The 12,443-nt window shown below is 53.4% G+C and overlaps 1 protein-coding gene across 1 annotated transcript; it reads left to right on the forward strand.

Moving 5' to 3' along the window:
- The first annotated feature begins 3,665 nt into the window (after positions 1–3,665).
- On the forward strand, positions 3,666–11,494 carry AMBP (alpha-1-microglobulin/bikunin precursor). The gene is made up of 10 exons (XM_004677407.2): positions 3,666–3,783; positions 4,852–4,994; positions 5,282–5,358; positions 5,589–5,705; positions 6,148–6,249; positions 6,946–6,992; positions 9,116–9,197; positions 10,202–10,369; positions 10,597–10,770; positions 11,410–11,494. Exons 1-10 carry the CDS (start codon positions 3,667–3,669, stop codon positions 11,439–11,441), a joined length of 1,059 nt encoding a protein of 352 aa, XP_004677464.1. The 5' UTR covers position 3,666; the 3' UTR covers positions 11,442–11,494.
- The last annotated feature ends 949 nt before the right edge of the window (positions 11,495–12,443 follow it).

Consider the following 12,443-nt stretch of genomic DNA (forward strand, 5'->3'; position numbering starts at 1 on the left):
GCCTTCTGGGCCTCAGCCTCCCCTCCCGTCCCCGGGCTCCAGACCTATGGTTCTGTTGCTGGCCCTCTGTCTGGAACACCATGCTCCCCCAATGTGCCCCCACTGGCAAACTCCCCTGACCCCCCATCACTGTGGTGTCACCTCTCGAGTCATCTTCTCCTTACTGCCCTGCCCCTGGATGAGAAGAGAGGTCTGACATGTTCCTGTATGGAGTGGGTGTTGTGTGAAAAAGTAAACAAATGAATAAATAATGGGGCGCTGGGGTCAGGCAGGTCAGACCCCCAGCTCAGTCACAACTGGCTGACCTCGAACAAGGTCCATGGCCTCCCTGAGACCCAGTCTGTCTATTGGGCCTGTGTCCCCTATCTGCACCTTGGAGGTTCTACAGTTCGACCCTCGCAGGTAGAACCTCTTCCCCGTTGAAATGGTTCCAGAGCCTGCCCAATGGCTGTGAACTCTTGGCTATGGGGGTCCCCTAAGAGACAAGAACCCCAGAGCTTGTCTCTTCCCACCCGATGGCCAGCAGAAGAGGGGTCAACACCCCCTGACCACTGTGGCCTTGCAGCTTGGGGTTAATTTTTAAATAGTTGTTCAAAGTCCAGGTGGGCCTTGGCAGTTTGCTTTCCCTGTTTGTGCTGGTTAATAATCTCAGGAGAGCAAACATCCCTGGAGGCAGAAGAGATCAACAACCCAGCTGCCCTGCCACTCCCCTCCTCCAGGAGAGGCTTTGAGGCTGGATGAGGCATCAGGCCTGGAGGACCCTGCACCCTGTGACATCCTGGGAGCTCAGTGGGCTCCCAGCTCTGATCCTAGAGATCCATTGCTGAGGTCACTGAGCTACCGGGGTACTCTAGAGGCATGTGGTAGGATGCTTTTTGCCTACACTGACTCACTGTTCCTTACTCATTCTTACTCCAGGTCTGGGTTTGCCAAAAGCAGGCACACTGAGCTTACTACACAGAGACAGCAGTGAGCAGGTCACCGAGCACTTCACACACATTGCCTCACTTGACCGCTTGAAAAACAGGCACCGTTATCTGCTGTTTACAGAAGAGGGAAGTGGACTTCAGAGGAGGAAAGTCACCCCCAAAGTCACGTAAAACAAGTCAGAGCTTCTGGCTCCCAGTTCTCTGCATTTCTTAATTCAGACTGTCTCTTTATTGCCACCACAGGACAAAGCATAAAGCTTTTTTTTTCCCCTCTGATAAAGAGAAAGTAATTGTGGCAGAAATCTAAAGTGAGATGGTTGCTGTGATTAAATGTGAAATATGACTGAGCTTCCTGGCAGCCAGAGCAAAAAGTACATGTCATTGATGGCCAGGCTGTCGGGGAAGTAACAACGGAAACACATATAGCATAGACACACTTGTTACTGATGTTGGTGTAAGGGCAATGCACAGTTTGTGCCACTGACTTTTTTTTAAAAGACTTATTTATTTATGCATACAGAACTGGGGTATGGACCAGAGGTGCAAGGGTGGTGAGAAGATTCACCAGAGACAGAGCGGAGAGCAGAACAGGCAGATCGACAAAGTACACTGCTGAGGGGAGCAGCGGGTGGGTCAGGAGAGGTCTGCCGCGCCATGTGGGTCACCTCTGGGGAGGGGATCGAACTTGCACTGAAGCAGCTGCAGGTAACTTGCAGTGCTGTGCTCTAACCCATTGTGCCACCAGGGAGAGCCCATGCCACTGACTTTTTCAGGGGGAGTTCTTTGAACAGTCCTTTGAACTGGAAGGTAGCCCTTCCTATCTGAAGAGGTCTTTCCCAACTGTAGCAGAGGGACAGCTGGTACATGAAATACTCCAGGTTCAGAGCAGGGAGGAAGGAAGGACAGCAGCTCTCACCACAGGACAAGAGAACTCCATAGAGACCCTACAGTAAACTGCCAAGCATTTCAACTTTGGAGACAAACAGACCTGGGTCTTTTAAAATTCTCATTAAAACTTTTTAATTTGGCCCTCCCTGGTGGCGCAGTGGGTTAAAGCACAGCACTGAGAAGCTAAAGCCACTGTAGCATGAGTTCCATCCCCACCCTGGAGGTGACCCACATGGCGTGGCAGACCTCTCCGGCCCGCCCACCGCTCCCCTCAGCAGTGTACTTCGTCCATCTGCCTGTTCTGCTCCCCACTCTGTCTCTGGTGAATCCTCTCACTTCCCCTGCACCTCTGGCTGTACCCTAGCCTAGGTCTGTATGCACAAATAAATAAATCTTAAAAAAGTTTTAATTTAATGAATACCAATTAGTTTTCTAAGTCTACCATTGACAACTTGCCATAAACCGGGTGACTTAAAACAATAGAAATATATTCTCTTCCAGCTCTGGGGAGGCCAACTTGTCAGCAGGCTCTCATCCCTCCTGAAGGCCCTAGGGAAGAGATGCTCCTCTCCACCCCACTACAGCAGTCCTCCCTGTCCCCGAGGTTAGCTGTCTCCTCCAGCCTCTGTCGACAGGTCCCCCGGCTGTCTGGCCCATGTCTCTGCATCGGTTCCTCTCCTTTCTCTTATAAACACACCAGTCTTTGGATTTCGTGCCTCATCCTGTATGAGTTCATCTCAACTAATGACATCTGCAAATAAGGTCATTTTCTGTGGTTCTGGGTGCACCCAAATTTGAGGAACACTATTCAACCTGCTCCAAACACACATTTCTCCTTCCCATGAGCTAGGTACAGTCCTACGGCTTTGCAAGAGTTAATCTCTTGATCCCTTACAACCATGCAAGAAGCTGGAAATTCAACCCCATCACAGATGAGGAAACTGAGGCAGTGAGTGGTGAAGCCGCTGGCCAAGGCCATACTACCAGCAAGCAGCACAGCAGGCGGCTGGCTTCTGAGTCCATGCCCTCAACCTCACCAAAGTCTCCCTTTCCAGCACTCATGTCCCAGCCGAGGATCTCAGGGAAGCCTTTACTTTTCATAGACTCAACCCCCCTCCCTCCACCCCCAACCACCACCACCCTGTGGAGCCTACTCCACAAGGCTGTGGGGATTGAGCTCTGTTCAGCAGAGGCTCAGTGAATGGATTTGCAGCCTTGTGCAAATCCACGACCACTGTCATCCGCTAATTATTCACAAGGGCTGTGGGAAGCCAGGGGCCCTGGGGGAACCCGGGTCTTGCCTCAGTTGACCTCCTGTAGGGACTATTATCTTCTGTATACAGAGACAGGAAGTGCACTTCAGAGAGAGAAAGTGATCCCCAACATCTCTTTGTTCTCTGGAAAGTCACTGTGGGCCTCAGTTTCCTGTGAGAAAGGGGTCAAATCAGGCTCACCCTGCTGACTCACAGGAGTGAGGTCTGGGTGGAATGGCCCAGCGGGCAAGGCCAGGGTGTCCATCTGTCCCAGCCTCATGTGCCCTCCTGTGACAAGGGAGTCTCTGAGGAGAACTTTCTAGGGGCTGAACCTCTGGCCACATCTGGGCCCTGGGTCAATATCTCCTCCTAAACAACCTGCCCCCTAACCCCCAGAACCACTGAGAGGGCCAGGGCACTAGCTGGGATTGATTTGACCCAGCCTTGAAGCCCTGATTGGCTCGGCTAAGCAGGACAAACACCAAGGTCGTGTACAAACTACTGCCCGGCCCCCGCCCAGCCTCAGTTCACAGCTGGGCAGGCAGGGAGGTGGTGGCTCCTCCGTCCTCACGCTGAGCCTGTGACACGCCACAGCTATGCAGACTCTCAGGGCCCTGCTTCTCCTGCTAACCGCCTGCCTGGTGGTGAATGCCAACCCTGTGCCCTCGCCATCCGAAGACATCCAGGTGCAGGAGAACTTCGACGTCTCCAGGGTAAGGCAAGATCTCTAGCAGCATGGGGGAGGGGAGGAGGGCCCATGTTCATGCAACCAGAGGCAAGTCCTGCCGGCCTGAGCTTGTCCCCCTATCTGGGCCTCTGGTGCTTGGTCTCTGAGGGACCTTCTGCTCAGATCGGCCTGCGGGTCACCAAACGCACAACTCTATGCTTTTGCTGTTCCGTGGGACATTCCCTGACTCAGAAGTCGTCCAATGCAAGCCTGTACTCTCAGGCCCTGAGGAGAATCGTGCTTTGATGGGGACACCCCTCACACAGGGCTGTTCATGAATCTTCCTGGCCATCCCCAGCTCCTTACTACTTGATTTAGGTGGCCTGGGCGGGCCTGCGAGATTGTGGGGAGAAAAGAACGAGGGCGGGGGGGCAGAGGGCTGGTGGGATGGAGGATGGGGCAGGTTCTCTGTGTTCTCCCAGGGGGAGACCTAGGACTGCTTTCTGGCCCCAGTTCTGCCCCAAAGTGCTGAGTGACCTTGAACAGGGCCTGATCCTACTCAGTTCCACACACTATGTGGATATAAGGAACTCTCTTCTAGCTGGGTGATCCTTGTCTACTTTGGGGGACAAAGTGGGCAGAGTGGGAATGAGGCGCAGGGCCCTTGGGGGCCCAGGATGGTGAAGGGGCTCACTGGCCAGCTCTGTGGGGACAGGAAGGCTCTCTCACCTCTCCTAGTCACGAAAGAGGCAGCAGGCTTGCCCTGTATCAGCCTCAGGGCCCTGAGAAGGAGCTGGGCTGCCCAGGGGCGTCAACAGGGATGGAGCTCCTGCTGTGTGGGCACCTCAGGGCAGGGGTTCCATGCAAGTGAGCAGCACAGATCCCCATCTCTGGGGAGCCAGGCCTTCTGCAAGGCGGGCTGGGCCCCATCTGCTCTTCTTCCGACTCCTGAGGTTCTGCCGCTAGGGTCCACCTCCTGGAAGCCCAGTGGCCTCCCACTAGCTAGAAGACAGTCACCTACCAGGGCTCATCATTGAGAGGAGAAGATGCCCCCCAAGGCTTGCTCAAGGTCTGAAGCCAGTCCAGATGCCCCAGCACTTGTGGTTCCCCCTAGATCTATGGGAAATGGTTCCACGTGGCCATAGGGTCCACCTGCCAGTGGATGAAGAAGTTCATGGACCGGATGACTGTGAGCACGCTGGTGCTAGGAGAGGGCGACACTGAGGGAGAGATCAGCATGACAAGCACCCGCTGGCGGTGAGCCCCGGGGGCTGGGCCAGGTGGGGAGAAGGGGGCTAGGGCCTGGGACCCCCTATCTTGTGCTTAGAGTCAGACATCAGCACTCTCCTCCCCCAGAGCACGCCCACACCCATACCTCACAGGCAATGCTCTCCCTGCACTGTGCCTATTTCCTGCTCTTAAGTTTTGGGGTGCCTTTCATGAGCAACAACCCTGCAAGAGAGTGGAGTGTGAGCACCAGCGTGGGCGGCCAGGACCAGGGTCTCCACCTGAAGCTACCTGCGTTTGGGTTGGTTTGTTTCCAGGAAAGGTGTCTGTGAGGAGATCTCTGGGGCTTATGAGAAGACAGACACCAACGGGAAGTTCCTGTATCGCAAATCCAGTGAGTAGAGCGGAGGAGACTCTGTGGGTTCTCCGGGGCTAAAGCCCCAATCTTGAGGAAGTGTTCCCCTGCCTCGGCAATTTCCTGCAGATGAGAGTAGACAGAGCGGGAGAGCGGGTGGCAGAAGCAGGAAGGCGGAATCCACGGAGTGCTGGGTGGAGGCGAAGGATCTCAGACCAGAAGGGCCTCTGTCCGCTGATGCCTTTGTCTTCCGGGGGGTGGCCCTGCAGAGTGGAACATCACCATGGAGTCCTATGTGGTCCACACCAATTATGACGAATACGCCATTCTTTTGACCAAGAAGTTCAGCCGCCGCCATGGAACCACCATTACCGCCAAGCTCTACGGTTAACACCTGGGCCTAGAAAAGCTGGTCGGGGGAGTCAAAAGCGATTTAGGGACAGTGGAGAGAGGAAGAGCTGGAGTGCGGCTCTCTCCTTTCGACAAAACTCCGGTTAGAGAAAAGACGAAAACACTCTCCCTGGAAGAGGTCTCCATTTGAGGCTTGATCCTCTTCTTTCGATTTCTAAAATGCAGGTCCAGAAAATTCCAGAGCCTTGATCCCCTTCAAAACAACAGGCTCTGTGGGGAGTTGGGAGACCTGGGAGGGAGCCTGGGAGGGAAATTTTTCCTTTCTGGAGTTGTCTTTCCATAATTATGGCCAAGAGATCTGGTTGGTCCCAAAGTTTCAAAATTGCCCTAAGTGGACATCACTGACCAAAGCAAGCTCAGGCCCTGCCGGCGCCTGGCATCTGTGGGGCTAGGTGTGTCTTCTGCTTGCCCGTGCAGGGCGGCAGCCACAGCTCCGGGAAAGCCTGATGGAGGAGTTCCGGCAAGTAGCCCAGGGCGCCGGCATCCCCGAGGACTCCATCTTCACTATGGTCAACAGAGGTAAAGGGCGGCCCCGCCCCCGGCACCACACCTTGTGTTTCTGTCCCTCCTTGTCCTCTGTGACCTCCCAGCAAATGTCCTTCCGATCCCTGGATCTTTCGGAAAACCTTCCAAAAAGCATGGCTGCAGACTCCCCATTGACAGAAAAGACAGCCAGGGCCCGCTCCTAATCTCACAGTGTAGACTGGAGTGAACCGAGACTAGAGCTAATTCCGTGTTGGCCACACGCAAGGCTGTGCTGGAAACCCATAGGTCAGAAGGTGCATCCTTAACCATGAGCCAGACACCATTGCACTGTGTGGCGTCTGGCTAGTCATCCGCTCAGAGCCTCATTTTCCGTCCGTGAACTAGAGATGATAATGCCCCCTTTGTTAGTTGCAGGGAGGAGTCAGTGAGATAAAGCTGCTAAATTTAACAGTGGTGGACCTGATGTCTAATAAGTGCTCAGTACGTGTTAGTCATTGCTGCTCTTGTGCCAGTGCCGGCGAATTGCTGGTGGTGGGCAGAGATGATGCATCAAATGATGCAAGCTGCCACTTTTCCAGTGAATGGCCTTTCGCCAGCCAAGGGAGCCACAGAACCTTTCTTGAAGTGGGTTAAGGCGTGGACGGTCGCCAAGAACAAAACTATCTCTCTGTCTACAGTCCCCCCTCATTGTTCCCCTTATTCACCTTTCTCTCTTGTCCTCGGACCTAGGTGAATGCGTGCCCGGGGAGCAAGATGCAGAGTACACTCCACCTTCGGTGGGTACCTCCCCCCATACACACACCCACCCCGCCTACTTGATTTTTGCTGCCTCTGCTTAGGTCCTGCTGAGGTGGGGACAGGGCACAGAGAGGAACTGACAGCGGGCAGGGATGGGCCTGGGTTTTGAAGGCAGATCCATCTGGGCTCAGTCTGGGCTCTGCTAGTTTGGCCTTCTTGTTGCCCCATCTGGACCCCACTTTCCTCATCTGTTAAATGGGCAATTGCAACTCCAGTGTTGTGGCAAAAACTCAGTGACTCAGTTACACAAGCTTTAGCATAATACTTAAAGCAAGTCAACACTCAGTAAGGAAATAATGATACTCACTATTCAATACATGGAAATAAAGTTAATAAATCTCTGTTTAAAAAGACCGGCAGGTGGCGCAAGGGGGTAAGACGCAGCAGCAGGCGGTCCTCTGCAGGTTCTGGAGCTCAAGTCTGATCCCCGGCCAGGGAGTGACCCACATGGCGCAGCAGACCTCTCCTGTCTCGCCCGCTGCTCCCCTTGGCAGTGTCTTTCAGTCCATCCGCTTGTTCTGCTCCCCACTGTCTCTGGTGAATCCTCTCACCCCGCTCTGGCCTACACCCCAGTTCTTGTATGCATAAATAAATAAATCTTTAAAACAAACAAACAAATAAATAAAAAGACCAGCAGGGCCCTCCCTGGTGGCACAAAGGGTTAAAGCACAGCACGGGCCGTCCTCTGCGGCCAAAGCAGCATGAGATCGATCCCCCACCAGGGAGCTGACCCACAGCACACAGCAGACCTCTCCTGTCTCGCCTGCTGCTCCCCTCAGCAGTGTGTTTCAGTCAGTCTGTTCTGTTCCCCACTGTCTCTGGTGAACCCTCTCACCCTGCACACCTCTGACCTGCACCCCAATTCTTGTATGCATAAATAAATAAATCTTCAAAAAAATAAATAAAAGACCAGCAAAGGTGAAAACGAGTAGCCTCTCAGATCAGCTGCTTCCCTCGAAAATTGCCTGTTGACTTTTTGGGCTTTTCACTCATCCATTTTATTTTCATGCCTTTTGTCAGACTAGTTAAGCTTTCTTTACTTTTTTCTCCAGTTATTAAGAAATTACATTCTAGTTTAGTCTGCTGATGTGTGTATCCATATTGATGCATGCATACATTTAGAAACATAGCCTTGAAAATTGAAAAAAAATACTGGAAAACAGAAAAAAGACAGCATTGTTCTTATTCCTTCAGAGAATTAACACTGCTAACACATCGTTTGTTTGCTTCTACATTTTTGAAGATGTTAGTGCTGAACTGGACGGATGAAATAATTTTTCTCCTGCTTCTCACTTGCCTGTGTTCAGTGTGATATTTCTTCGATTTGATTCACCTGAGCAGCTGCATTCTTCATCTCCCTATGACTTGTCTCTTTTCCTTCCTCGAGGAAGGCCTGTCTGTGAACAGCTTGGAAGGATTCTGACAGACACTAGGAGGGCTAATTACAGCTTTCAGTTGCATCTTAAAAAAGGGCAAAGTTGAAGTTTACCATCGTTTTAGATTTTACTTGTTTGGATTCCGGACCTAGCTGGTGGGCAGGAAGCCTGCCCGGGGTCCTTGGTTTCCCTGCCATCCCTTCCTATGCCTGGGGTCCTGCCCTGAGCTCCACGCCCTTTCAGCAGCCTGCCCTGCCCTGCAGGGCCACCACCACAGCAAGGAGTGTTAGGGTCCACCTCAGGCTCCCTGCTCCCTACTCTGTAGCATTTTCTCTGTGAGCAGCTATGTTCTGGCCAACCCCTTCCTCATACTCTGTCATGTAGAAAGACCTTCAAGTTTCTAGCATGCGGATTTTCTCTTCTCTGGTTTCCAACTCTGGGAAGGAATGCTCTCATTTCCGTTGCTATATTCCTCTGGACATTTCAACTGGAAGTTGGATGTGGGCGTGTTCTTACACCCAGTGGTTCTGATTTTCATTCCCAGCCAGAAATCTCCCCTGTGATGTCCAGCTGGAACCGGGTTGATATAGTTAGGGAAAGAGCCACTCGCCAGTCTAGTGACCACTCTGTCTGCATCCTGATGTAGCCTAGGGGTTTATGTATTCTGGGGGCTCCCATGAGCAATAGTGGCCAAGTCTTTGCAACAACTGCTCTTCTTCCCCTAGAGAGCCCGCCGGGCTGTGCTTCCCGAGGAAGACGGAGGATCAGGGGCTGGGCCACTAGCGACTGACTTCACCAAGAAAGAAGGTAATGACCACTTACCTTTTCTCATTCCTGGGGTGTACTCTGGAGAGGAAGGGTCTGCGGCTGGCTAGTCCTGTCTTCTCTCACTACCGTGAAGTTTCTCTTATTTTTCTGCTGAGGTCAAGGACCGAGCCTAGAAGAGCAAACCAAGTACTCGGCAATCTAACAGAGGTTGTGGGGGCAGCCAGGGGCATCGGCCATGGTCCCCGAGATGAGTAACTCTGGCTCCATGAAGAGTTCTTGTCCTGTGTGTATCTCCGTGGGGCCTCCTGGCTTTGTCTCCCTCCTCCGGGGTAATAGCCTGCTGGACTATCAGGGCTGTTTTGGAAGAACACGAGCTTTTTGCGTTTGACAGTGTCCGGGAACACTCACTCTCCAGCTCTTCAAGACTTGCTCCAACCCCCAGTTCGGCACGGGGTCTCTGGAGAAAAACCACCTATGCCTTTCTGGAGCTTTTGGTCTCTTAGGGGAGGCAGTCAAGGGAAAAATTGGTGGACCCAAAAAGCAGGGTTAGTGGATAGGCTTGGGGAGCTCCGAGGATGGGGAGTTGAGTGAAGGGGGGCTTCAAGGATGAAGGGGAGCTTATGCCATGTGCAGGCATCCAGGTAGGGCTTATGGAGGAGACACTTTAGGGTGAGGAACACTAAGAGCAAAAGCATGGGCGTGGGGCCTCAGTGAAGAGGTCAGGCTGGCCAGCATGGGTACCGATGACCTTACCAGCTAATAATATGACAGGAGACACCAATGTGGGGACACATTGGTCACTAACGCTGCTTGTTTAAATGGAGTTTGCATGGATTATGGTGTCCAACAGACGTGATTTGAGTCTCAGTGACCCTGAGCAAGTCACTTTACCTCTCAGAATCTCAGTTTCCTCATCTAGAAAATCAGGCGATCACCCTTCCCTTTAGCACAGAGATCAACCTAAATGAGATGGTACTAAGGGCAGCCTGTTGACGGGCACACGGGGAGCCCTTAGTGAGGGCCCCCCCGCTGCCCCTCCCCAGACTCCTGCCAGCTGGATCGTGCAGAGGGTCCCTGCCTGGGGCTGACCAAGAGGTATTTCTACAACGGCACGTCCATGGCCTGTGAGACCTTCCAGTACGGTGGCTGCCTGGGTAATGGTAACAACTTCGTGTCTGAGAAGGAGTGTCTGCAGACCTGCCGGACCGTGGGTGAGTGGGGCTCCCCGCCTCTGCCCTGCTGCACCCCCACCACTCTGTCCTCCCAAGCAACCTAACCTGCCGATTGAATAGGTAGTGATGGCAGAATCACACATGTGGGTAGGGGTTACCTTGTGGACCCCAACATCCCAATCTGTGAGAATGGGGTTAGGTGTCCGGAATGGTCAGAGTGCTGTCTCTGGTGAGCAATAACAGTGCATGCCTCCTCCCCTCCACAGCTGCCTGCAGTCTCCCCATCGTCACCGGCCCCTGCAAAGCTGCAATCCAGCTCTGGGCATTTGATGCTGCCCAGGGCAAGTGCGTCCATTTCATCTACGGGGGCTGCGCTGGCAATGGCAACAAGTTCTACTCAGAGAAGGAGTGCAGAGAGTACTGTGGGGTCCCTGGCTTGGGTAAGAGGTCTGAGGGAAGCTGGCCGGGCCAAGGAGCCACTGGGACCCGGGAGGAAGAGGGAGGAGGTGAGGGCCTGGAGAGCTGAGCGCTGGACCCCAGTCCCGGTGACTAGCCTATCTACTTACTCTCTGAGCCTCAGTTTCCCAAGTAAAACAGGCCACGCCCAAGGCCTCACTCCTACTGGGATGGGAGGCCGGTCTGGCACAGGCCAAGGTTGTCCAGGGCAGGCCAAGAGCAGGGCAGAACCAGGCACTGCCATATCTGGGCTGGTCACATTAGGCAGTTGGTCAAAGTACCTTCTTCCTGTGCTAGTGCTCTCGGTCAGTGGCAGCTGTTATTAATACAGATGGTGATACTAATAGCAGTACCAGCATTCCAGGGAACTGCAGTCATGTGAGATTTCTGGACTTGATCGCCCCACTGGCAACACATAAAATAAATCAGAAGCAAAAATCCAGCTCATTCTGTGGAATACACTTTGGCGCTATCAAGTCCTTCAGCTAGTAGAAGTTTCTGGCCTGAGGCTCAGGGCCCAGCTCAGCACAAGCTGCCTTCCCCCCTCGAGAGACACTCCAGCCCCCACTCACGGAGCCCGGGGTGACCTCACACCTTTTTTCTGAGCCTTTCTGTGTCCACAGGGGATGAAGAGCTGCTGCGAGTGTCCAACTAACCCGTTCACAGGCTGCGGGGAGGCAGGAGGCTCTGGGCCAAGTGGCTGGATTCAATTAAAGCCAAATTGTTGACTCCTGAGATGCCAAGTCCTGACTGTTCATTGTCATTATAAGGATAATGAGGTGGGGGGAATGCAGGCTGGGGTGGGGACATGAGTAACCGCAGCTTTCCCTAGAAGTGAAAAATATATGCACAGGAAATGGACTAGAACTATCTTCAGTACATGACGTTGCCTTGCAGATTATGAAACAAATCACATCGATCCAATTCACTCCACGGTAGTATAAAGTAGGGTTGTTTTCTTTTAATAAAACTACACAAGAAAGGCCAGGAACTGCCTCTAGGAGAGAGGTCACAGGTGAGGCGGGACTTAGACGAGATAATTGGGGATAATGGGGATAATTGGGCCCCGGTGTGTCCAGGAGGATCCGGGAAAACAGCCCAGAGGGGCCTCAAGTGACTCCACTATCCTTAATCCTGTGGGGCTCCTCCCTCCCCCACAATGTCTCACCCTGGCCACAGCCACCCTCCCCAAGGCCTAGTGCCAGGAGCAAACAAGCCTCAGGTTATTTCTTCCTCTGAAGGGCCTTCCTTGGGGCCCTCACTTGCACCCTTTGCCTGGAAGGAGAATGATTACCGACCCTCACACTGTGTCCAGGACCAGGCCAGCAGTGCTGGGCCTGGGCTGGCTTCTCCTCCTTGAGGAGGCTGCCCCGGCTGGCTGTCTAGGGTGGCTGGGACGCCCGGCCCAAGGTCACAACTCCAGGAGCCTTTGATTCAGACACTGGGTTCACAAATACCCAATTTATAAACATCCTTGCTAGTTCCTTTCATCAAAGCTTGATGGTTGCTGCTGCTGGGGGTGAAACCCCAGCTCTGTGTCCTGAGGCAGAAAACTCACCAGGCAGCGCCAGCCCGTCTCCACGGGAGGAGCAGAGGCTAACGTCTCCACGGGAGGAGCAGAGGCTAAGGGCAGGCGCAATCAGTCAAGGGTCCCTCT

The sequence above is a fragment of the Condylura cristata genome, unplaced genomic scaffold (genome assembly GCF_000260355.1).
Source record: "Condylura cristata isolate star-nosed mole 26May11 unplaced genomic scaffold, ConCri1.0 scaffold00006, whole genome shotgun sequence".
In the NCBI taxonomy this organism is placed as follows: Eukaryota; Metazoa; Chordata; class Mammalia; order Eulipotyphla; family Talpidae; genus Condylura; species Condylura cristata.